Source organism: Salvia hispanica, chromosome 3 (assembly GCF_029641045.1).
Source record: "Salvia hispanica isolate PSC_SH4W2 chromosome 3, Shi_PSC_v1, whole genome shotgun sequence".
NCBI classification, from domain to species: Eukaryota; Viridiplantae; Streptophyta; class Magnoliopsida; order Lamiales; family Lamiaceae; genus Salvia; species Salvia hispanica.
Window position 1 is genome coordinate 33,757,223 of NC_142694.1, and position 24,421 is coordinate 33,781,643.

The following is a 24,421-nucleotide window of genomic DNA, read 5'->3' on the forward strand; positions in this document are numbered from 1 at the left end:
ATGGATTATTTTTCCCGTATATGTGTCGTAAATTTAATTCCGTATATCGCAATTTTAATTCCGTAAATGTAGTATATTTTGAATTGTTTTTATTGCGGCTGGCCTATGGCTGGCCTAAATCTGACGTGGCAGGTGGTTTTTTTAGTGTTGCTGACGTGGCAGAGGAGAGAATGGCTGACCTATGGCTGGCCTATTAACCATTGCGGATGCTCTTAGTGGAGTATAACCGTAAATTTACTCAATAGATAACTTTTCAAATGCTGAGCAAAATAATTTTCAGTTATAATCAATAGATAACTTTCTAATTAAATGGCACTAGTGGAGTATAACCGTTAATTTACTCAAAATTCAGATAATAAAAATTGGAACAGTCGTTCAAAAGATCCATAACTAATTAATATTCAAAATTTTGCCCAAATTTTGTAATAATTTAAAATGATGGGCAAAACTCGTTTTTTATACATGTATAGATAGATAAATAATATTAAAAAACGCTACCAATAATTATCTACCAATAGATAACTTTCTAATTAAATGACATTAGTGGAGTATAACCGTTAATTTACTCAAAATTCAGATAATGAAAACTGGAACGGCCGTTCAAAAGATCCATAACTAATTAATATTCAAAATTTTGCCCAAAGTTTATAATAATTCAAAATGGTGATCAAAATTCGTTTTTTTATATATGTATAGATAAATAATGAAACAGAGATGCATATTGGGTACATTGTATCTATCTATACATATATAAAAGGGGAGTTTTGAGGTATTTATGAAATTATAATTTAAGATTAAAAATATAATTTAGATATTATTATGTAGACATTTAAGAATAAAAACTAATATAGACGTTGGTTTCCCATGCTTTAAATCATTTTACACCTTTCATTGAATATCATAAATACTGGACTGAATCAAGATTAAAAACTACAACACCCAATTTATAGAAAAAAGTCGGAATATTTATATCTGTACATCTATAAGAGGAGAAAAAATTCTCTAGTTTAGGAATGTGATGTGGTATGTCCCACCAATACTATTTTGCCAAATGGAATTATATGGTATACATGGTCAAATGATAATAATAGCATAATATAATGTTTTAAGGTCATTTTTACCATTCCCATATATTGATTATATACAACCACAATTTATGCAAGCTCCATCTTTTTTACTTTTAGTAAAGTAAATACGTATGTTTTATAGTTATTAGATTATATCATTGTTTAAGTTTTATATTCATTATTTTATAATTATTTTTTATAGTTAAGTAGTTATAATAGACTACATAATTATGTCCATTAAAGTTTTATATTCTTAATTTATAGTTGATGTTAAACAATATAGTCTCATTTTAATTAGGTAAAGTAAGATTATAATCCTTAATTGAATACAGTAATATAATAGTATTTTAATTTCTTGAAATTCATATTGAATTTTATACTACAACATGTTTTGTCCATTGTATAAAATCCATCAGATCATCTTATTATTATTAGCTATCTTAATTCTTAATTAATATTTTAACATAACACATAAAAAAAGAACATTAAAATAGTAAATCTATTGTGTGCAATGTTAACAGATTTTAAATCATGTATACATCAATAAAAAAGAAAAATAATTCCATTAAGTAAATAAATTGAATTTATATATATACATATCTCAATATAAAAGAAAATCAATCTAAACTAATAAATTGGTGATGCAATATGATAATACCATTCATTTTAGTATACACGGTAAAATAAAAATGCATATTATTTGGGATAGTTTCCATTAATAAATGAGAATGCATATTATTTGGGATAGTTTCCACAATAAATGAGAATGCATTTTTCTTTTCAAAATTTTTATGTTTCCAGCTAGAAGTAGAGGCCTGTATATTTCCATTTGGCAAAATAATATTGGTGGGGCATACCACATCATATTGCCACATGCTATATCTAGACTAGGGAATTTTTTCTCCTATAAGAAGGGGTTCATTATAATTATTTCATTTATATAATAATTATAAATCCAATTCCAAATTCCATGGTGACACTTTAATGATACAAATTTAATTCACAAAGTTTCAATCACAAATTTCATAATATAAATGCAGTCCACGTCGCTATAACACAATACATTTGATCAAATTTGAAAATTCCACGTTCATTAAATACACCGTTTAAAACCGTTTTTAAAATTGAAAAGTCTTGAGTTACATATACAAGTAATTCATGGTGATTGCATTTTAAATACTATAATTACAAAAAATATTAATTTCCCTCATTATTGTGCATTTATATGCACATAAATCATTCCATATATTTACATTGCAATTTGAAAGTCACACACAGCAAGCGACAGTTTCATGTACAATGAAACCACGGTCTTACCAAAGTGAGTCTTTGAAATCAGGGAGCAAAAAACTTTAATCGAATTTCAGCATGACTTTTCATTTTGTGCCTGAAACTGATTATAGGAAATGACTATAGAAATCATGTAGACACGCACAGTGGCACAAACACATCATTCCCATCAGGAAATTAGGCGCTGAGAGTTTTAGTTTTTTGGTTGTTGGTAGAAAGTTATTGAACAATGTGGCGTTTTTAATGTATTGATTGATTTATTTAAATTTCCATATTTTGCAGGGCCTAGAGATAAAGAATGAAATCCGTTGGAAATCTAATTGTAGAGGTTCTTGGGGAAATGAAGCTGATTGATTAATTCATTTCATTTTAATTGATTATTTTAATTATTTATTTGTTTAAAGTTATTGGATTTATCAAATAGTTTACTCATTTAACCATTTATTAACTAAACGTACTTGATTCATTTAAGTTTTTATGTTCTTCCCAATTTTATTAAATTATTTTCCCCCCAAAATAAAATAAGTGATCAACAAAGTGAAATCGAACCTGGACGGAGGGAGAATTTTATTGATGTTTGGCTCATTTTGTTGGTCATGATGAGTATATTTTAAAATTAAGGGTTTAGAATTTAGGTTTCAAGGTTTGAGTTTTTACTGTATAGGGTCTCTATATTGCAATGAAATGAAACTCGACTGGAAAGTGTCTCACCAGTGCAATCTTAAATTATAGCTTTTGATAAACAATATCTTAAATCTCATTAGGAGAAGTAAACAAAGAGATCTTAATATATATTTATTATTAAATACATTTATAATTTTAGATTCATATATAGTACTATAATGTTTCGTACTATTTCTTATATATATTTATTAATTTGATATAACTATAATGAGCCGTGCATAGCACGGTTGTAATTAGTTCGAGAATAATACGACACATCGGTCCTTGTCAAGAAAACATTCTACAGGTCATTACCACACAAAGTAAATGCTCGTCCCTAAACTATTTCATTAGTAAGTTGGAGGTTCCTTGCCAATTCCTTTCGAGGAACAAAACACACAGATCCATAGACACCGTTACGTATTTTCAATCTCCTGGTTAATTTCATCGACGTGATCTCTAAGAATTTTCCACTGCAAGAAGGGATGAATAACAAACACGTCTTAAGACAGGGAAAGCATGGAGCAAGTGCATATGAGTGAGTTACAACTGAAACATACCTGGTCCAAAAATACACTGTAGTAGTTTCTTATCAACAATGTATAAGTTTTACATTACTAATCACAATAGGCATCCAGCGGATCACAAACAATGCTACAACCTTTTTAAGAAAAATTTCCGAACTAAAGAAGCAAAGTCTAAAGCATCACCACAGTGATAACATGTACTTACACGACCTACAGATAAAAATAGTGGAAATATTCATAGGAAGATTTCATGCGCTCCACTACTCCACTAAACCAACTACATAGCAGTTATAATTTATGAGTTATGATTATGAAGTCTTTATTTCTCTCACGAAACCTTTTACAAATCTTCCTACTACAGTTGACACAACTCGAACTAATAATATTCAATTTTTCACGATCTATGACTCTTGATACAATAACGTACAATTGTTTGTGGCTAGAACCAAGTTTCTTCAAAAATAACCAAACATAAACAAGTGACTAACTTTGACTTTGATTAATTGTCGTTGCCTGCGACATAACAAATTTGATGGTAGTGTGAAATTCCCTCCCATTGGTGAATTAGGCCTTTCTCCTTATAATATTTTGACATGGTACCATTAACAAATTCCCTCCCATGACCGAAGGACTTTGATGGTAGTGTGAAATTGAGTTTGGATCATTTGAAAAAACAGGATAAATTTTTCAACTACCTCAGATTTATGTTTCAAGAAATATATCCAAGTCATTCATGTGCAGTCATCAATAAAGGTCACAAAATATCTAAAACCATTCCCTCCGATAACAGGTGCAGGACCCCACACATCAGCATGAATCAAATCAACATAGATTGCATACGGGTATTAGAAGGTTTAAACGATTGTCTGTGGCTCTTGGCCAAAACACATGTCTCACACGACAAAAACTTGACTCAACTTATTTTTAACACAAGTATACCCGCAAGTGTACGGGGCTAATGTAGCAAATAGTAAGCAAAGAGTATCATATCCACAGAGACATTGAGTGTCAATCTAATTACCACGAACCAACCTCAACTACTATCTAGATGAATCGGAATTTTGGTTTTTCTGAATCTATTTAAAAGCAAGGTAAAAACAATTAAAAATAACTAGAGAACTAAAAGCAAATAAGAAAACGGATGTAGATCAAGGATGAGAAGGTAGAATCCTACGCGATCGATAACAACTATCCTATGCTCAACTAACTTCCTAGCTATGCCAACAAAGGGTCTCATGGGTTATTAAGCTATCACTAAGGTAAAACTATATCTTTTCTCAAAGCATATAATTTGTAGATTGCTACCTAGAACCGAAGTCTCCTTCCTAGAACTAAGGCAACAACTCCTAATAGCTCCTAAGATACTTAGCTTCATTCAAAGGCTCAAATCTCTCGATTATATTGGCAAAGATGTCAATTTCTTCTCTTTCAAATTAAACTACTCACTTCTCAGTTCTTGTAGTAAAATCCACATGCATTTATAAGGTGATCAGTCAAATAAACGTATAAGCACAGAAGAAATCAAAATAACCACATGAGCCAAGGCATAGAAAAAGGAAATCAATTAAACATAAGAATCATTGTATCTCCCCCGTAGAACTCTACGAAGGATTTAGCTACTCATGTTCAACACAAAAGTCAAAGAAATATTCAAAGAAATATTCAAAAACATTGTTTAAACAAGAATAAAACTAAAAGTAGAAACTCCTAGAATTGGATTGGACGGATTGGAGGCCTCGTCTTCAATCTTGCGATGAATACTCGTCCTCTGCTCGTTCTTCTCTTCTTCCTAGGTGAAAAAGTGGTATTTTTGGGGTAGGAGGCGTGTAAGTTGTGTTTGGAGGCGTTTCCTAGGCATATATATACCTAGGGTTAACTTTGGGCCCGAAATAAGCTGTCCGACGAAGCTGGCGGGTCGCCAGGTTGGGTGTGCGTCGAAGCTGGCGAGTCGCCAGCTGCTTACGGCGTTTTTTTCGTGTTTTGCTGGCGGGTCGCCAGGTTCGAATACGGAATAAAGGAGCATATCACAATACAAATTCCATCAAGTTAAGCCGTCGAATGCACTTTTACTAAGGTAGGGTAATATTTGGCTAAAGCGACTAATTCCCAAAAAGATGTGAAATTCCAAGACATTACACAATCCACTTTCAACTTCAACCATTCACCAAAACACTTCTCTACAATAACTAGAGTTTGTCTGATTTCTTCTTAACTTGCAAAGATCTTGAATTATTCTCTATATACTATGTATATATATATATTTTTTCTTTCTTTCTTTTTTCTTTCTTCTTTCTTTTCTTTTCTTTTCTCTTTTTTTTTTTAATTTCTAAGTACAACCAATTTCCAACTTGATAAGCTAAACACGACCAATTTTTTTCAACAACTAAACTCTCCAAACTCTTCTTTTCATAGCTCAACAATTCTAAAGTCTAGGATTCCCAACCCACTTGATTAGCTTGACAAAAGAAAAGGCAATAGGCTCAAACTTAGCTATCAAGGGTATTATTATAATAAGGCTAGTGTTTAGGTAAAAATAAGGCTAACAACAATGGCCTAACATCTTCCCCTATCTCTAAGGTTACTATGTAGACTCAAGAAGACAAGGAGCAAGTTCTAGAAACACATACACAATTGATGATAAATCACACATGAAAGAATTAAAAGCTCAAGTCTCACTGGGCAAATAGCATGAATCAAGGCAAACAAGCAATTCGTTACTTATGCATCATATTACTCAAACTCTCAAGTCAATGGTCAAGTGATAGCTCAAAGTGGAAGGTTCTTTTATCATAGACGACTAGTCTTCATCCAAATTACTACCAATTTTTTCAATTCAATTTCAAAACCCAACCAATCAAAGCAAGCATTCAAGGAGTTCTAACAAAATAATTCTATCCTAAAACAAAATAAAGCAACAAAAGCAATAAGATACGTACCTCGTTAGTGTCCCTATCCACCATATCATCCCCCCAAACTTATTCAAAGCTAAGCAAAGAATAAGTTTGAAAAGTTGGTAGAGAAGGGAGACTTACATGGTAAGCAAGCAACAAAAAAAAACACACCAAAAACAAAATGAAACGATAAAATTAAAAGTTACCTACTAGGGGTTACCTCCCCTACAGTGCCTTTGGTTATCGTCGTTGGCTCGACGTCCTCCATGAGCTGCATCATGTCACGCCATAAATGGTGGTGTTGGATTTTCTATCAATCTTGGAAGCATATGACCTAGCCAATCTCTTCTTCCATCAAGTAGTTTTCAAAGCTCCATCACAAATTTTGGTTTCCACTTTGGGTGAATTTTAAGCTTTTGTTTTCTTCTCCTTCACTTTAGGATTTGATGCAGTCTCTTCTTTAGAAATTGATCCACCACATGAACCAAACATCCACCGCGGCAATGAAAAATCCCCCAATGTGGACTCAATTGCTTGTGTCTTTTGGACCTCTACAACATGCACCGCTTTGCACTCCATCTTCATAATAAGTTCCTCGTCTTCACGAGTCTTCATAGCATTATAGATAGACAAAATGTGTCGTTTGTTGCCCATACGAAGAGTGAGCTCTCCCTTTGCTATATCTATTAATGCTTTTCCCGTTGCTAGGAATGGGCGCCCTAGGATAAGCGGCACATTCATGTCTTCCTCCATATCCAACACTACAAAATCGACGGGAAATATGAAGTCATGTACCTTCACCAGAACATCCTCAACAATTCCTTTATGATAGGTGATTGATCTATCTGTCATCTGCAGTGTGATTGTAGTCGGCTTGAGAGTGCCGATCTTCATCTTTCTGAAAAATGATAATGGCATCAAATTTATGCTCGCCCCCAGATCACACAGTGCCTTTGTCTGTCTGTCATTTCCAATAACGCATGAGATATTGAAACTCCCAGGATCTTTAAGCTTGGCAGGTAGCTTCTTTTGAATTATCGCACTACAATTTTCAGATATGTTCACCATCTCATAATCAATCCACTTCTTCTTCTTGGAGAGCACATCTTTTAGGAACTTTGCATACGTAGGCATCTCTTGCAGAGCTTCCACCAATGGTATATTAATGTTCACCTTCCTAAAATTATCGAGAAATTTGGAGAATTGCTCATCCAACTTCTTCTCCTTCACCTCAAATGGGAAGGGCACTCTAACTGTCGTAGGAATGGAAGGAGGAGGCAACTTTTCTGGCATTGCGTCTTTCTTGGTCTGAATGTCCACCTTATTCTTTCCCTTGGAATTCTCTTCTGCTCTGACATCTTCCTCTGGAGTACTCTTATTTTCCTCTACAGGCATGGAAGGTCCTTCATAGCTTTTACCACCTCTCAAGTGTATGGCCTTGCAGTCTTTGGGATTGTTTATGGTCTGTGCTGGAAATTGTCCTGGCTGATGTTGGACACCTACAGCTTGAGAAATTTGACTAATCTGAGTATCAATGCTCTTCATATGCACATTCAAGCTTTGCATGTCGTTTTCAACCTTCCCCAACCTTTGACTGGTGCTCTCCATGTACTTGTCAGTTTTCTCCATGTACTTGGTAGTCTGATTCATGAATGCTGCCAAGATATCTTCAGTAGTAGGCTTTTTCTGTTGTTCTACCAACCCATTAGACACTATGAATCCTGGCGGTGGTTGCAGAACATTGTTAGGATTCCCATAGGAGAGATTGGGATGCACCTTGTTACCATAATTGTTGTAGTTACCACCACCTTGGTTGGAGCGATAGTTGTTGAAGTTCCTATTATTTCCTCCTTGGTGCACATAGTTCACATCTTCAACTCCTCCCTGCAGTTCTGGTCCAGGCTGTCTCATCTCCATGATTCCAGACCCTTCCACTGTAATTAACTCCCCATTTGCAGTTCGGATATAGGTTTTAGTAATTTCACCAAAATTAATAAAATCAGATCGTTCCGGAGTCATGGTATCAGTGGCTCCGCAGTAAAAAAATCCAACCCTTTTTTCTAGCACTATCAATATTTTGCACACTAAATGCAGCGGAAATATTCAATAATGGTGCAAAACGATTATGGGTCTTAATTTGGTCAATATCTGGGGTCATTTCGAAATTAACGGTTCTCGGATGGTATTTCTCATAACTGTTCACAAAATGGGGTCTCAAATGTAATTTAGGCATAATCTGGGGTCCAAAACAAAAATTCAGAGTTTGATTAGGGTTTGACAATTTGTCAAGCCCTTTACCTCCCAAATATCCGCCGCCTCCTCCCCATCTGTGCGATTCTGTCTCGCCGTCCTTTTCTACAAAATTCCCGACGCGTACGCTGCCGACTCCGCCGCCGCCGCCGCTTCCGGTGCCGGCTTCTTGATTCGGAGGGTTGTGCGGTAGATTTCCCCCTCCGGTTCCACCTTCGCAGCCGGGAACCGAGTCTGTTGTTCGGTTATGCCGACTCCGGCGAACTTCGCCTGGGCTCGAGCTCTCTGCCTTTCGTCCCACCATTCTGGGTATCCTACTCGGAGAAAACAACTTTCCTTTGTGTGTTTGTTCTTGCCGCAGTGAGAACACCACAATTTGCTCTTGTCCGACTTCCCTCCGGCTTGGTGAGCGGAGGCTCCGGCAGGTGGAGGACGCTGCGGTCCGTTTCGGTTGGGTCTGTCTCTCTGTGCTCCGAATCCATATCCGATCTCCCTCGATGATGTATCGGTGCTTCCTACGCCAGTGGCATCTCCGATTGGTGAAGAGGATGTCGGTGACATGATATTGCATCGAGTCGTCTCCTTCTTCACCAACGCGTAGGCCTCTTCGACTGAGGGGTACGGCTCGAGTTTGAGGATATCTCGCCGGATTGCATTATACTCCGGGTTTAATCCAGTGAGGAATTTGAAAAGCCTCTTCTCGCTTGTGAAATCTCTGAACTGTTTGACCCCCTTATCGCAGCACGTCACTGGTTGTTTTTGGCTTCTGTCGACATTGATCCATAATCCATGGATTCGACGGTAATATGTCTCAAGGTCTAAGTTCCCCTGTCTGATATATAACACTTTGTCTTCCAGGTCGTAGATATGGAATGAATCCGCCTTGCTTTTGAACGTGATTCGAAGGTTGTCCCACAGAGCTTTGGACGTTTGGTGGTGAGCAAAATCGGCAATAATATCATGTTCGATATTGTCGATTATCCACGAGAAAACCACGAGATCGATTTCCTCCCAATCTCTATATCCCTTGCTGTTTGGTTCTGGTGGCTCATCGACTATGTGGGAGTATCCTCTCCTTCCTCCTATCGCGACTTTCATAAGTCAGGTTCTACGTTAACAAACTAATGCGATGTGGTTAGTCAGTGGAGGTTGAACTAATAAAAGTACAACTAATAAAAGTACCTTTATCCCATATAAATAAGCTGAATTTCCTTTTTCGTCCGTCCTACTAAAATATGCCATAAATTAAAATTTGATATATGGTGTACTAGTACTCATTGAGTTTAGTTTTTACGGTTTTAAAAGATTATGTTGAACCCCAATCGATAAATAATCGCATGTTCATAACTTATTTATTTAATATTTTTCTATTTATCTTTATAGAATATTAGAGTTCTTAACTCAAATAGCGGAGTAATTACACTTTACATACGAAATGTTTCACCAATGTTTCAATTGAATACAAAATGTTTTAAGTTAACAAATACAACAAATCTATGTGACCAAATTTTGTACAACCAAAAACTATTTTATTTGAAAAAAATAGGTTTATTTATGCATTTAATTAAAGTGTATGGATGTATATATAGTACATGGAAAGTGTATAATATTGTGGTCATATATTTATGATTTTTATATAATTATTTTTATTTTTTTGAACCATAAATGTAATTAGTGCATACTTTAATTCAAATTTTAAAAAAATAGAAAGAAAATTCAAATATAAAATAAAAAAATGAGGTTAAAGGCTAATAAGTCTTTTTATCTTATCCGCTTACTATATTTGTGATTTTAATATATAATTAATGCATCAAATTATTAATATTACCTTATTTTGGTTGTACAAAATTTGGTTTTGATTAGTGTTGCAAATTATTACCTTCCGTTTAAAAATCACTAACATCATTATTTTTTCTTGTTTTTCATCCTTTCGACTCTAAAATTAGCTACAAATATTAGCCGAAAGTTAAATGTGAATTCATTGTTTAATAACATGCCCATATGGCAATGCATAAGATATTATTCAGAGAAATAATATCATGTTTTTTAGGGCACAATTTTAGAGAAAAATAAGAAAAAGTAATAGTGTTAGTGATTTTTAGATGGAATTAGGGGTGGCAAAATGGGTTGCGGGTAATGGGTAATTCCCATTTCGACCCGCTACTCGCCGGGTATTGGATATCCGCTACCCGATGATAACGGGAAACGGGCGGGATCGGATAGGGTGTTTTAGAATTTTGCGGGTAGCGGGTATACCCACTACCCGCTTGGGTATACCCGTTAGTCCCGATAATACCCGTTATTATGAGTATTAGCCATTTTCCACCTTTTAATATTCCCTTTGTTCCATATTAATAGAGGTGTTTCAAATAGTTAAAGTAGAGAAAAAAAAGTAAATAGTTAAATAATAGTAATAGCTATATACGCATTCATTTTGAAAAATTGAAAATAAATAGTTAGAACGGAGGAAAAATAAAGTAAGAGAGATAATAGTGCAGAGAAGAGTATTTATATTATTATATTTCCAAAATGAGTGAAGAAAATGAAATGTCTCTATCTATTAAGACGGAATAGTGGGAATACATTATATAATCTAAGAGTTCTTTTAAAACATTTTTATATTCCAACAAACTTACGATTAAAAACTCGATATTAATAAAGTAAATTAGGGAGTATTGACGGTTATTATGGTTTTGAAATTTTTTATTAGGATTCTGGGTCGAGTACGGGTACTCGCAATGTCGGGTATGGGAAACCCGTCACGGGTATTGGGTAATCCCAGTATGTCGCGGGGCGGGTATTGGGACAACAAATTTGGGTACCCGACTTGTCGGGTGCGGGTACCCGCGGGCAACCCGTTTCGCCACCCCTAGATGGAATGTACTAATTCGTAACACTAATCAAACTTTTTGTATGATATTTGTTAACTTAAAACATTTTGTACTCAATTAAAACATTGGTGAAACATTTTATAGTCAATTGAAATATTGGTGAAATATTTTGCATGTAGATTGTAATTACCCCTCAAATAGCTGTAACATGCAACAATTAAAATTGAATATAAGATATATGAAATAGCACTCATTAAGTTTACAGTTTTGATTTTGAGAATTTCATAATTTCAATATTATTCTTTATTTTCCCAAATTTTATAGTTTCTTTTAATTCTTAATTTTTGGAACGTTAATTTTTGGATAATATTCTTAACTCATCTATTTTAATATTTTAAAGATATATAATTAATATTTTTTTAGAAAATATAATTTTTATTATATTACTATAATATTATAAATTATAATTTAATAAAATAAAGATAATATGAAAAAAAGTCTCATATTAAAATTAGACTCTAAACGGTATCAATAAACTAATAATTAGAATATGTTAGTATTTTAATTTATAGATAAAATTGAATTTTATAATATATTTCAATTTATAAACTTAATAATTTCTATAGAGTATGTCAAAAACCAAAACACACGAACAACAAATAATAATTTTTAACTATTTGAATCTACAAGTTCAAATATTACTGATTTACTAATTGTCAATTGGTTTTAAGATGGAATCGCGAGAGGTAGAATCCTGATGACGAGGCCCGGGAAAACATCGTCGGGGTCGTGAATATGCGGGTTCCTCTCAACTATGTAAGGATCGGAGCACTTGTCGCTGATGGTGTGCAGGGTTTCGCCTTCTCCAACAACGTATATCTCGTCGCACGGCTTCTCCACCTGCCACCCTCTCGCCGCCGCTTCAGAGCTTGTCGACAACGCCGTCGTTAGGAGGATCAGAGCTACCACGCCAAGCCAAGAGGCGTCCCACGCTTTTGTGCATTTGGAGGGAACGACTGCCATTTAATTGTGTGAAGAAGAAGAAGAAAATGATTTTGATCAACTTCAAATTAGGATATTGGTGTGTGGCATTATATAGATAATAATAATATGTATGGTCCACCTAAGCACTTTGGTAGGGGACAATTTCATTATTTTATCAACTTGATTTAATGATAATTGTGTGTGTGGGATGCTAGGAAAAGTAGTTATTCAAATTAAGACAAAGTCAGAAGTATGAATAGTCAGTTGTAAGATATTTTTAAAGTAATATTTTGGGGCAGATTAATTATTGGTAACAATTATTGCAAGTAGAGTAATAAGATGTGAACCATCGATTACAAGACTCAAATCCAAACCAGTGAATTAAGAGTCAGTTTTGGTTCAAAATTGTTGATTTTTTGACAAATTTTTTTGTCGGCTTTTATTTGTTGCAAGTCTTTTTAATCCTATTTTGGGTCAAAATTGGCGCTAACCGAAACTATGAATCAAAACTGGACACATATAACTTAATCAATGGTCCGATTTGAACCAAACATGCCTTATATGAAATTAATAGTGAATTAATTTGGAGCAAGTTTGGTTTGTTTAATTTGGTCAACTAATTAAGAAGCAATTAAAATTAGATTAACTTTTATTCCTTAAAACTTGCAATTTGTATATAAATCCTAATTTTTTTGGATATTTGCCAACTGATCATAGGCATGTTGTTTCCGGTACAAATAAAGGGAATTTTTTGGGGGGGAGATAGGAGTATTTTATTGATTTTCTAATACCATAATTAATAAATAGTTGTACCTTTTTACCAACATCATGAATCTATGATGACACATCCTTTATTTAATCATTACTATTGAATACTTTTAGTTTATGTATAGTTGACCAGGAGTAACTACTAAGATGGAACAAATGTTAATGATTAAATAGGCCACGTAATTTATCATACCATAATTGATAAACGTGTACGTCTCTTTTTCTCCTTTGCATATAATTAAGTATGTTAATAACATATCTAATAGAATGGTTAATATCTGATGTCAATGATCGAGTTTGATTCAATTATAATGGCCTAAATTTCCACCTTAATATGTGTCATTTTCGAGCTTGTACAATCCATTTTGTGTTTTTCAAATTAATTATTCCAAAGTAGAAATAATGTATGGACCATAAGAGTGTGAGATGGGCATTAGACTATGGTTGTTGACGTGCCAAGAAAAAGTCTTTTTGAGAGTGGAACACGCTTTCCATATGAATTTGACAATTCCCATATGATATCAGTAGAAGGGTGTTCGGGTATTCAAGATTAACATATCCCGACATTGAATTGATTTGAGATTACCCGAGATTTATTTTATCACATGAGAAAAAAGTTAAAACTCATACGTCAAGATTAATTATAAAACCGAACACTATCAGAATGATTCAATCTCATCAAACCGAACTCCACTAAATGCACGACAGCACGAGTAGTAAAAGGTACATGTTGATATGCAAAAGGTACAGCCGTGAAGGCAGGGTAGGTAGGAGCTGTATAGGAACCATTTCTGAAATTGCCAGACATCAAAACGAAATGTGATAGTTTATCAGAAAGAGAGCTTTTTCATATATGCACAAATCCAGTAGTATACACTGAAAAATGAGCTCCAGCATAAAGCAACTGTAATATCTGTAAGCAAGAACTAACAAATTCAACTAGCTAGTTTGAAAGCATCAATGAAGAGACCATAAGTGAAACCCATTTTGAAGTTGTTGAGGAGGGCGACGGGGAAGGTGATCTTGGGTCTGCTATAGTAGAACCTGGTTACATACTCGGTGATGAGTACACACAGCACCGCGGCTATAACATCATTGACGCCTAAAGCTCCAAACGACAGGGAGATGGTTTGGGCGACGTAGAAGCCACCCAAGAGAGAGATACCACCAAAGAGTGCCCTTCTTGACGGGCTTCTGAAATAGTTGCGTGAAACATCTGGTATGATTCGTATAATGTCAACCAGTCGTCGAGGCCCTTCATTTTCCTGCACTGCAACTACTCTGAAGGAACTTGAACTAAATCTCGTTCCCCACTTTACATTCCGATTGCTTGATTTAGCAATCAACCCGTATTCAAGGAGGCCGGTGCAAGTCAAAGATGCACCATTTGCCATCTGCAACAATTGCTAGTGAATATCAACAAATAGTTGTCTCTCGTCTATGAAACAAATCAAAGAAATTCATAAAGCAGCACCATTTGCCATCTGTAGCAATCCCTAACGAATATCAACTGATAATTGTCTCCTCTAAGAAAGAAATCAAAGACATTTATAAAGCAGGACCACTTTCCATTTGCAACAATTAATTGCTAGTGAATATCAACAAATAATTGTCTCCTCTAGGAAAGAAATCGATGATATTTATAAAAAGCAGAACCATTGTCCATCTGCAGCAATGGCTAATGAATAGTATCAACAATAAGTGTGTCCTCTACGAAAGAAATCGAAGATATTCATAAAGCAGAACCATTTTCCATCTGCAGCAATCCCTAATGAATACCAACAGATAATTGTATCCTCTACGAAAGAAATCAAAGATATTCATAAAGCAGAACCATTTACAACGTGCAACAATTGCTAATGAATATCAACAGATAATTGTCTCCTCTATGACAGAAACCAATGATATTCATATCACTGCCAATTTGTTCACCAAAAACCTTCTTTCCAAAACACTTCAAAAGAAAAGAGTGCATCTTTTATTGCACAAGAATAAACTACGATGAACTTCGAACCAAAAGGAAATGGAAAAGGCAGAAATTTATAATTTCTCTTTCTTCAAAGATCAATAAGAACAAGCAGTATATCAAATCATGCCACAATACATGGGAAATTTGATCGAAAAAATAGACAATTCAGAGCCCATTCACAGTAATTACTAAAACTTGTACATATCTAGATAAATTTATACATAAAGTAACTGAAAATTTAGTAAGAACAAGAGCAGCAGCTGCAGTGTATCAAATCATGCCATATTTCGAAAATTTAGAGAATTCAGAGCTCATTTCTTAACATCGATACTAATACTTTCACGTATCCAGAGAAATTGAAGCATCAAAACTCCAACAAGCATAGAATCAATGAGTTCCATAAGAATTACTAACACAGAAATCATATCTGACACAGAAAGAGGTGGAAAGAGGTTGATAAAAACATCAATGAAATAAGGAATAGAGGTAAGAAACGCACCGTGTAAACTTGTGCGGTGAATTGAAAAGGCAAAAAATGGTGGTCAAAGGGATTTCGAATTTTCGCTCTGATAATAAGAAATTTTGGGGGTAATCCGTTTCATTGGATCCGACCCTGACCCGCTCGTTCTGTAAAGGTAGTGGATCGGGTTGTGGGCGCTCTACCAAACAATTTTTTTGTATTTTTCATCTAAAATCTTCTAATTCTTTATAATAATTGTCCTTGTGTCCCCTTCATAATTTTTTAAGAGTATTTTAGTAATTTTGTGTTTAAGAGTATAAATTTTTATATTGTAATTGGGTCAATTTTAGAATAAAAAATTGTTACACGCTGAAGCTTCAATCCTATGTATAATTCATTTTATTATCTTTGTCATAAGATTATTAAGAAATTATAATAAAATTGGGATTTTTAGAGATTTTTAAATACTAGTAGTATGTTAATTAGGAAAACTTTATTTGATTTTATAAGAAATTCATGCAAGATTATACGGTTAGCACGATCAACAATTATTGAAACATAATGAAATTCAACCGTGTGCAATAATAGAAAATTAGAAAGAAGTAATAAAAGTAGTTTTATTCCTCAAAATAAAAACCATCTTTGTTGGTTACATGTAAGTTCCAAGTTTTATTGCAAAGGAGTCCAAAGTTTGATTGAAGTTCCAAGCTCAGTTTGCTGCATGAGAATAAATAAAAAGTATTAATTAGAAGCACATAAATTGCCGGAAAAACTATTAATTAGAAAAGTTAGATCAACATACAGCAAGAGAAGGGAGGGAGGTTGCATTGGGCGGGGATACGAGAGGCAATGCGGAGGGTGCTGCACAAGCAGTCGCGACTGACGCTCTGAAGAGCGCCACAACAGTCGGAGCTAGGGTTCCCGGTCGAGCCAGGCACCACGAACGGTGTACACACGTTCAGACTCGACAGCGATGACGAGCACGTGTCCTGTGCCCAGGTGCTTCCTCCCATTATCACTACAATCACCAATACCACACACATAAACACACACTTCATAGCTATTTATGTATATATGTATGTAGATGAAATGGAGTTGTATTTTGAATTTGTAGCTATTTTCAATGTATGTGTATTTATAGGGATATAGAGGCTATACACTTACGTTGCTTATGATTTTGTTTGCATGACCAACCTAATTATATGTCATCACATCTTGTGCCTAAAAAAATTGAGATATAGTATATGTGTACTAAATTGTTGATTACAAATTAAGGAAAAGGGTGAAACGATCACAGTTAAAAAAATTTAAAGTTTTGAACCGCCAATAATCGCATACATTCACATTAATTCTGACCTGTCAATAAGTCTATCATTTTTTGCAACTAAGAGCATCCACAATGGCAATAGACCAGTCATAGGCCAGCCACTCTCTCTCCCTGCCACGTCATTTAGCACTAAAAATCTACCTGCCACATCATCATTTTAATCAAATAGGCTAGCCTAAGGCCAGCCACAGGCTAACCGCAATAAAAATAATTCAAAAACAACTACATTTACGGAATTAAACTTACGATAAATTACAGAATTAAATTTACGAGACATATACGGAAAAATTCATTCATTTCATTTTTAAAAAAAAAGGTACATAGATAAAAAAAAAGGTACATAGATAAAAAAAAAAGTACATAATAATAAAAAAAAAACGGGCTTCCACACACGAGCCCCGCCTCTCTCTACTCCTCATCGCCGCCGCCGCCGTCCTCGCCGCTGCCACCCGGGACCTCCACATCGGTGACATCTGAGCCCCCCACGCGGCATCCAAATCGACCTGCATGCTCTCGAGCATCAAGTGAAGAAACATCTTCTCTGTGGGGTTAGTGGCGGCCCTCCAATCTTGGAAGACCGTGTACATCTGCTCCCGCGCTTTTTGACGCGAGAAGGTGTACGCGGGTGGGGGGGCTGCCGACTGGACCTCCTGGGGTGATAGGGGGGAGGATCCCCTCGCTACCCGTTGCGCCCACTTTTGGCCAACCGGGCGAGTGCGGCGAGCAAACGATGGAGGGGACGGAAACTCCTCAGCATCCGGGGGGAGGTCGTGGGAACCGCTGCTGCTGCCGCTGTAATCGCCGGAATAGTTCAGCTTCTGTTTCTTCGGTCACCCAGCTTCGACCCCTGCCCGGAACTTCTCGGAGTCCTTCAGCACCAGATAGCAGTTCCAGAAGGTGAACTCCTTATAAACCCCCGGCTTGGGGAACTGACTCTCCGCTATCCTCCGGCAGTCCTCCTCAGTCTGCCCACTAGTCATCATGTGGAGGGCGTTGGCGTACAACCCCGAAAATCGGCCGACCGCGGCCCTGATGCATTCCCACCCCTTCCTGCACTCCTCTCCGCTGTAGTCCTTTTCGTGCGGGCAGTACCTCTTGTAGGCTGCTCTAATCTTAGCCCACATGTTGACGATCCGCTGGTTGTTCGCAACCAGCAGATCGTCGCAAACCGACAACCACGCATTGGCCAGGGCGACGTAGTCCTCTTCCGTCCACTTCCTCCGTGTGGTGGTGTCGTCAACAGCCGGCTGCGACGACTCGCCGACCACCTTGCTCTTCCCCTTGCCCGACGACCCCCCTTACTCTCCCCGCTGGAACGGCAGTTTCCGCCTCCGCGATATCGATCCTCAACTCATGTAATGAGAAACGGTCATCCCCAGTGAACTGCGTCACCACTGGGGTCGACGTGTGAGACGAAGCTGTCAAAAAATCAAGAGTGGGACGATAGACCGTGGCCCCCCTCGGTGACCCCTGCATCCTGGGCTGCATCCCTCTCTGCCATGCCGGCATCATCCTCATCATCTGTTGTAGCATCTGCTGCGGCATTTGGGGCATACCTCCCCACCCCGGCGTTGCCTGCCCCCCGCCCGGCATCCCCCCGGGCGTGCCCGCCATCAACCCCATCAACTGTTGCCAAGGGTTGTTGTACCTTTGGCCCATCTACCCGTCCATCCCGCCCATCTACCCCCATCCAGACCCCACGGGTACCGTGGGATTCTGAGATCCTCTTATCGCCGGACTGGACTCGTTGTTGTTGTCCATCGCTTGATGTTGCTCTTGTATAGAAATTTAGAGAGAGAGAAAACTCGTTAATACAAGTGGTGTAAATGAATATGAAACTAAAATCGCGTATATATAGTGTTTCAAAAAATTTCAATAAATAAAAAATTGCGTTGGTCGATCGCGAGCCTGCAATGGCGGCCAGCGCATCGGCGAGCACTCGCAAATCGGCGTGCGCTCGCCTATTTTCTCGCCGAAAAGGCGCTGGCTGATTCCAATGGTTCAGCTAGCCGACCGACTAGCGACGCGAATCAGCTAGCCGGTGCGCTAACCGCCATTGTGGATGCTCTAATTCACAACTAATTAAGAATAATTTCAATTTGTAAATTACTACCAACCTAAGAACCCTTACATAACTAAGAGTCATTTCGAGTTGTAAACAACAGACCGTAAACATTCATTCGTGACCAAATTTTTTTCAAATTATGAATGATAGTCTAAAAACTCTCGTTCACAACAAAATCAACTGATAGGAGCATCTCCAAGGGGAAAGGTAAATGGAGAGGTGAACTAATATAATTACCATATTTACCTTTTCTTCATGGAAAATTATTCTCCAAGGGGAGAGATATTTGAGAAGGTATTATACCTTTTCCATTTTGAGGAGGTATCTTTACCTCTCCATATTTACCTTCTTTTCATAAAAAAAGACATTCTCCAAGGAGGAATGGATTTGAGAAGGTACTACACTTTATATTTTTTAATGCTTTTGTACTATTATTTTATTTTATTTAAATGATATACCTTTCTATATACCTTTTATCCTTGGAATTGATTGATTTTTATAAAGGTATATTGCACTTTTTGAGAAGGTATAAACATGATTTACCCTTTTTATTTACCTTCTCCCCTTAGAGTTGCTCTTACAATCAATATTGTAAATTGGGAAGGTAAAATGAAAAAATGGACACTTTTTCAATTTTTTGTAAAAAATAATTATATTTATAGTATTTATGGGTAGTGATAAAATGCAAAACTTATATATATGGAACAAACTCAAAACTCCTCAACACAGCTTCAACACAGTTTCAATACAATATAACACAGTGTAAAATTTCAAGATTTTAATGGCAACATAGTATCAATCATTGGCTACCGTTAAAATTTTGTTGATTTTTTTGTGATCTGTTGACAGTTTTCAATGGTCCAGATTATAATTTTGAGTTTGAACGTTATTTAGAGTTTTTATTATCTAAATTTGAAAATGGTGTCCATAAAAATCTAACTTGGTAGTGTTCACGTAGTCCATCATCAATTGACACGAACACGACTCTCCACACATCAAGATTCCCATACATAATTATTAGCCCAATCCTTAGTATAATTATAGGAGCAGAATTCGTTCCGAGTTAGTGGGAAGTTGATCAATCAAAATCAAATCTTGTAAATCAATTGAATCTCTCAATAAACCCAATACGCCCTTTCCTTTGACTTTCGCTTCTTTCCCTTTTCTCTTTCAGCTCATCTGATGGCTTCGACTTGGTTCCTTCCTTTTGCGCTTGCTCTCTCTTGCTTCTTTGGATTGCTTCGTGGGAGCCCCGGCGATGCCGATTCCGTTTACCAGTAAGCCAATGATTCTGTTGAAAAGCAATCAAGAGTGTTTCTATTTTAACTTTGCTTCACCACTTCGAATTGAAATGTAGGATTTGCTGTTGAGGATTAGTTTCTTTGTTTATTTTCTTTTGCCATGATGTTTGGACATAGATGGAGAATCTGGTCGACATTTGAGACTGCACTTAGATTGGAATTGGGGGGAAATGAGATCTTACTTCACTAATTGATGTAGGCTTAGTGTTGGCAAATGATGATTGGAGTTGAGATGCTAATTTGGTGTTAACAGACTAATGAAATGTGGTTGTGATGTCTGTATACCAGTAAGCCTTTTGAAAATTTTATGATTCTTTGAAAAGAAATCAAATTGAACTATCGATTTTAGAGTAGGATTTGCTGTTGAGGATTAGTTAGGTTGTTTATTTTCTTTTGCCGTGATGTTGGACATAGTTTCTCTTGACATTTGTTTAGTGTTTCATTCTCATTGTGTTGAGAATGATGCTTGGAGTTGAGATGCTACTTTGGTGTTAACAGACTAATGAGATGTGGTTATGATGTTTGTCTACCAGTAAGCCTCTTGAGATTGTTATGAGTTTTTTGGAAAGCAATCAAGAGTGTTTCTAGATTAAACTATCAAATTGTCTATTCTAGAGTGTGATTTGCTGTTGAGGATTGCTTTGTTTGTTTATTTTCTTTTGCCATGATATGGGACATAGTTTCCCCTAACTCTCTTGTTATGGAGAATCTGCTCAACATTTTTTGACTAAATTTGGGGAGATATGAGATCTTACAGATGCAGCCTAATTGGCGTAGGATTAGTATTGAGGTATGATGTTCGGTGATGAGATGCTACTTTCAAAAGGAGTGTTATTGATGTTGAAATGGAAAGATGGATATTAGAGAATAAAGTGGAAATAGAGTCTTTTCTTATCTGTGTACTAATCACTCTATAAGAATAGGATGGATGTAATTGAGACTTTAACCAATCAAACCAGTACAATCAGTCTTTTACGTTTCATCGTTCGATGAATACAATGTTTATGTTCTACGTTTCAATTCTATTTTCCAACAATTGCGTAAGTCAGGTTCTACGTTAACAAACTAATGAGATGTGGTTAGTCAGTGGAGATTGAACTTATAAAAGTACCACATTAGATTGTTTGCCAGAATGATGTTTCTGTCATTGGCACTATGACCCTTTAGTGCAAGATGAATCTTTTGTTTGTCTTTCAAGTTGAATATGAAATGAATCTTGACAATAAAGTTTACAACATTTTTCGTATTCAAGATTAAAACCTCCCATACGATTCTCAGGTGATCGTCTAATTACTTATCCTCATGATGTTAACTTCGTTTTGTGAGATGACAGATTACAGTTATGAACATTGTGCCTGTTAATTCGTATACATTTACTCTGTAGAAAATACTTTCGATATATAGCTGCTTCGTTGTAAAGTTCTGTGCACACAGCATATGGTTCATTGAACTGATTTTTGTTTTGTTTTACAATCTGAATAACTTCTAGGGCTTGCGTTCAGCAATGCGAGAAGACTGGATGTGTCGGGAACAAATGTTTCCAACACTGTAATTTTTACTCTAATGAAAATTCGACTGATGGCCCGTGGTATCTACAGGAGCCACTCTATATGCAGTGGAAGCAATGGGACTGCCTCAGTGACTGCCGATATCACTGCATGCTCTTGAGAGAAGAAGAAAGGCAGAAACTTGGCCACAGACCTGAAAAGTATCATGGCAAGTGGCCAATCGAGCGCATGTATGGTATCCAGGTACATATAGACATTTCATAACACATCGAACGCCTTCATATTTTAACGTTGCTAAGGTCTAGCCCCAATGTTACCAGGAACCAGTTTCTGTGGCCCTCTCTGCTCTTAATCTAGCCGTGCAGTTTCATGGATGGGTATCGTTTTTCATCCTCGTGAACTATAAACTACCTTTTACCCCAAAAAAGAAAACTTACTATGACTATACGGGCCTGTGGCATGTATATGCTATCTTCGCAATGAATTACTGGTTTTGGACCGCAGTTTTCCTCAGTCGGTGAGTATCTTTTTTATACGTTTAGTGAACTAATTGGGCATGCACTTTTGCATCCATTTACAATTGATTACCGTATGCAGAGATGTTGAGCTGACTGAGAAGCTGCATTACTCGTCTGCTGTGGCATTACAGGGATATTCCCTCTTTCTAGCTCTAATACGAGCTTTTGGAGTGAGACTTGAAGCGATAAGGGTCATGATTGCAGCTCCGGTGTTTGGTATTCTAACAACCCACATATTGTATATGAACTTCTACGAGTTTGACTACGGTAAGCTCACTACAAAGCTCTTCTTGTTAAATCATCCTTCAGTTTGTTCTATTTAGATTATTAGTTAAGTAAACGCGGTTATCTTGGTAGCGTAAGGAAGATCTAGGCGAAAAAACTTCCTGTATCCTACTTCGTTGATTCGTATTTTATCCATTCATTATGTCCGCGTGTTAACAAAACTATCTCCTCAACTACTGCAAGTAAAACATTGTCAAGTGTATAGATTGTTCTGTTTTATTGGTGTGAATACTGCATTTGATGATAGATGAAATATTGACAGGATGGAATGCGAGAGTTTGTGCAGTAATAAGCGCGCTACAGATTGCAATATGGGCAGTGTGGGCAGCTCAAGCTCGTCATCCTCAGCGATGGAAGCTCTGGGTGGTTGTATGTGGAGGGGCCATTGCCATGCTCGTAACACTGTACGACTTCCCCCCCTGGCGGGGGCTCTTGGATGCTCGCGCTCTTTGGCATGCAACGATGATTCCTCTTAGCTATCTGTGGTGGAGTTTCGTCAAGGACGACAGCGTGTGGATGACCTCACTCGCCATCAACAAAAACAAATGAACGCGTCTCATAAACACAATCATAGGATGAGATAGCTCACAAGAGTTTGTATTTATTCGTCTTCTTTATTTTGTTTTAACTGCAAAATGCGATTTGGCTAAAAATGATACAGTATTAAATTAAATATTTCCATATTGGTATATACTTATTTCCTAACATTCGCACTTGCCAATAAAAAGTGGAGTGCGAATTCGAATTGGAGCAAAACAATTGATCAGAAAGAATAACTCCAAAGAGCCACGTCAGCATCGATATCCACGTCATCAAGGTGGAAAGGCGGCGGGAGCATCAACCCCTCCGCCAGATTCGACACTAATCCGTGCATCCCAAACACCTCCTCCTCATCCACAAACGACTCCGCCTTGGCCGCCTCGGCTGCCGCCTTCCGGATGTCCTGGGCGCTGGAGGAGGCCGGGACGGGGAGGCGCCACGTGGAGTCGGCGAAGTTGAGGCAGGCCGAGCGCCCCCTGAGCGCGATGGCGGCCACGTCGTGCGCGCGCGCGGCCATCTCGGCGGTGGCGAACGTCCCGAGCCAGATCCTGGTCTTCTTGTTGGGCTCCCTCACCTCGCACACCCACTTGCCCGAGCCCCGCCGCCGCACCCCGCGGTACACCGGGTGCCGCGTCTCGCGGAACTTCTTCCGGCCCGCCCGCTTCTTCGGGCTGTCGGAAGCAAGCCTCACTGACTGATTGTAGCTCCTCATCAGCTTATCCATTTATAGTAAGTGAATATGTTTTCGGAGAAATTAAGGAAGTGGGAAGTGGGTGTTTTCTCTTTTCAGTTGTTTCAGTTAAGTTAAGAGGGAATGAGTGAAGTATATAAATGAATTTAGGACACGGAAATGACGAAGTAGAGAGACAGGCTGGCGGCCCACGGTTTGAAGAAGTTAGTTAATACAGTAAAAGGACAGCTGTTTTGTTTTTATAGACAGCTCATCCAAATTTGAACTACTCCATTTGTCCACGTGTATGACTGTGAATACTCAACTTCTTGTGATTGTTGAAAGGAAACAAAGGCACTGCAGAAGAAATTTCCTATTTGTCCCCTTCCAAACATATCCAATAAAGTATAACCGTCAATCACTTGACACTTGAATTTCCAGAAAATGGTATACACTTAATCATTCACATATCTAATACTAGTATCTAATATACTAATATTGGAGCAA

General features: G+C 37.1%; 5 protein-coding genes across 7 annotated transcripts; 1 reads left to right on the plus strand and 4 right to left on the minus strand.

Annotated features, from left to right (window-relative positions):
* Positions 1-8,793: 8,793 nt before the first annotated feature.
* LOC148930608 (uncharacterized) lies at positions 8,794-9,786 on the minus strand. The gene has a single exon (XM_089066548.1). It carries the CDS (start codon positions 9,784-9,786, stop codon positions 8,794-8,796), a length of 993 nt encoding a protein of 330 aa, XP_088922674.1.
* A 4,311-nt stretch (positions 9,787-14,097) lies between these two features.
* Positions 14,098-15,881, minus strand: NPQ6 (YCF20-like protein (DUF565)). 2 transcript variants are annotated; one of them, XM_048111885.1, is made up of 2 exons: positions 15,740-15,881; positions 14,098-14,665 (listed from the first exon to the last, which is right to left on the minus strand). In XM_048111885.1, the coding sequence occupies exon 2, from the start codon at positions 14,663-14,665 to the stop codon at positions 14,207-14,209; it is 459 nt and encodes a 152-aa protein (XP_047967842.1). In that variant the 5' UTR covers positions 15,740-15,881; the 3' UTR covers positions 14,098-14,206. The 2 variants fall into 2 exon arrangements, with proteins under 2 accessions (XP_047967842.1, XP_047967843.1); XM_048111886.2 differs by lacking the exon at positions 15,740-15,881 and adding an exon at positions 15,655-15,678.
* A 422-nt stretch (positions 15,882-16,303) lies between these two features.
* On the minus strand, positions 16,304-16,796 carry LOC125210907 (stamen-specific protein FIL1-like). Its single transcript, XM_048110539.2, has 2 exons — positions 16,503-16,796; positions 16,304-16,417 (listed from the first exon to the last, which is right to left on the minus strand). Exons 1-2 carry the CDS (start codon positions 16,756-16,758, stop codon positions 16,410-16,412), a joined length of 264 nt encoding a protein of 87 aa, XP_047966496.1. The 5' UTR covers positions 16,759-16,796; the 3' UTR covers positions 16,304-16,409.
* A 3,255-nt stretch (positions 16,797-20,051) lies between these two features.
* Positions 20,052-23,395, plus strand: LOC125215028 (uncharacterized). Of its 2 annotated transcripts, XM_089069053.1 has the most exons (6): positions 20,052-20,189; positions 20,267-20,369; positions 21,883-22,144; positions 22,222-22,418; positions 22,499-22,686; positions 22,967-23,395. In XM_089069053.1, the coding sequence occupies exons 2-6, from the start codon at positions 20,275-20,277 to the stop codon at positions 23,251-23,253; spliced, it is 1,029 nt and encodes a 342-aa protein (XP_088925179.1). In that variant the 5' UTR covers positions 20,052-20,189; positions 20,267-20,274; the 3' UTR covers positions 23,254-23,395. The 2 variants fall into 2 exon arrangements, with proteins under 2 accessions (XP_088925179.1, XP_088925178.1); XM_089069052.1 differs by having other exon boundaries at positions 20,057-20,369.
* On the minus strand, positions 23,346-24,055 carry LOC125215027 (dehydration-responsive element-binding protein 1B-like). The gene has a single exon (XM_048116310.2). It carries the CDS (start codon positions 23,966-23,968, stop codon positions 23,468-23,470), a length of 501 nt encoding a protein of 166 aa, XP_047972267.1. The 5' UTR covers positions 23,969-24,055; the 3' UTR covers positions 23,346-23,467.
* Between the last annotated feature and the right edge of the window lie 366 nt (positions 24,056-24,421).

What these genes read in the sequence shown, in the direction of transcription:
- LOC148930608 (XM_089066548.1), bottom strand. Translation starts at nt 9,786, where the DNA reads ATGAAAGTCGCGATAGGAGGAAGGAGAGGATACTCCCACATAGTCGAT.
- NPQ6 (XM_048111885.1), bottom strand. Translation starts at nt 14,665, where the DNA reads ATGGCAAATGGTGCATCTTTGACTTGCACCGGCCTCCTTGAATACGGG.
- LOC125210907 (XM_048110539.2), bottom strand. Translation starts at nt 16,758, where the DNA reads ATGAAGTGTGTGTTTATGTGTGTGGTATTGGTGATTGTAGTGATAATG.
- LOC125215028 (XM_089069053.1), top strand. Translation starts at nt 20,275, where the DNA reads ATGGCTTCGACTTGGTTCCTTCCTTTTGCGCTTGCTCTCTCTTGCTTC. An exon ending in AGCGCATGTATGGTATCCAG is followed by an intron (nt 22,145 to 22,221) that starts GTACATATAGAC and finishes CAATGTTACCAG; the next exon opens with GAACCAGTTTCTGTGGCCCT. An exon ending in ACCGCAGTTTTCCTCAGTCG is followed by an intron (nt 22,419 to 22,498) that starts GTGAGTATCTTT and finishes TACCGTATGCAG; the next exon opens with AGATGTTGAGCTGACTGAGA.
- LOC125215027 (XM_048116310.2), bottom strand. Translation starts at nt 23,968, where the DNA reads ATGGATAAGCTGATGAGGAGCTACAATCAGTCAGTGAGGCTTGCTTCC.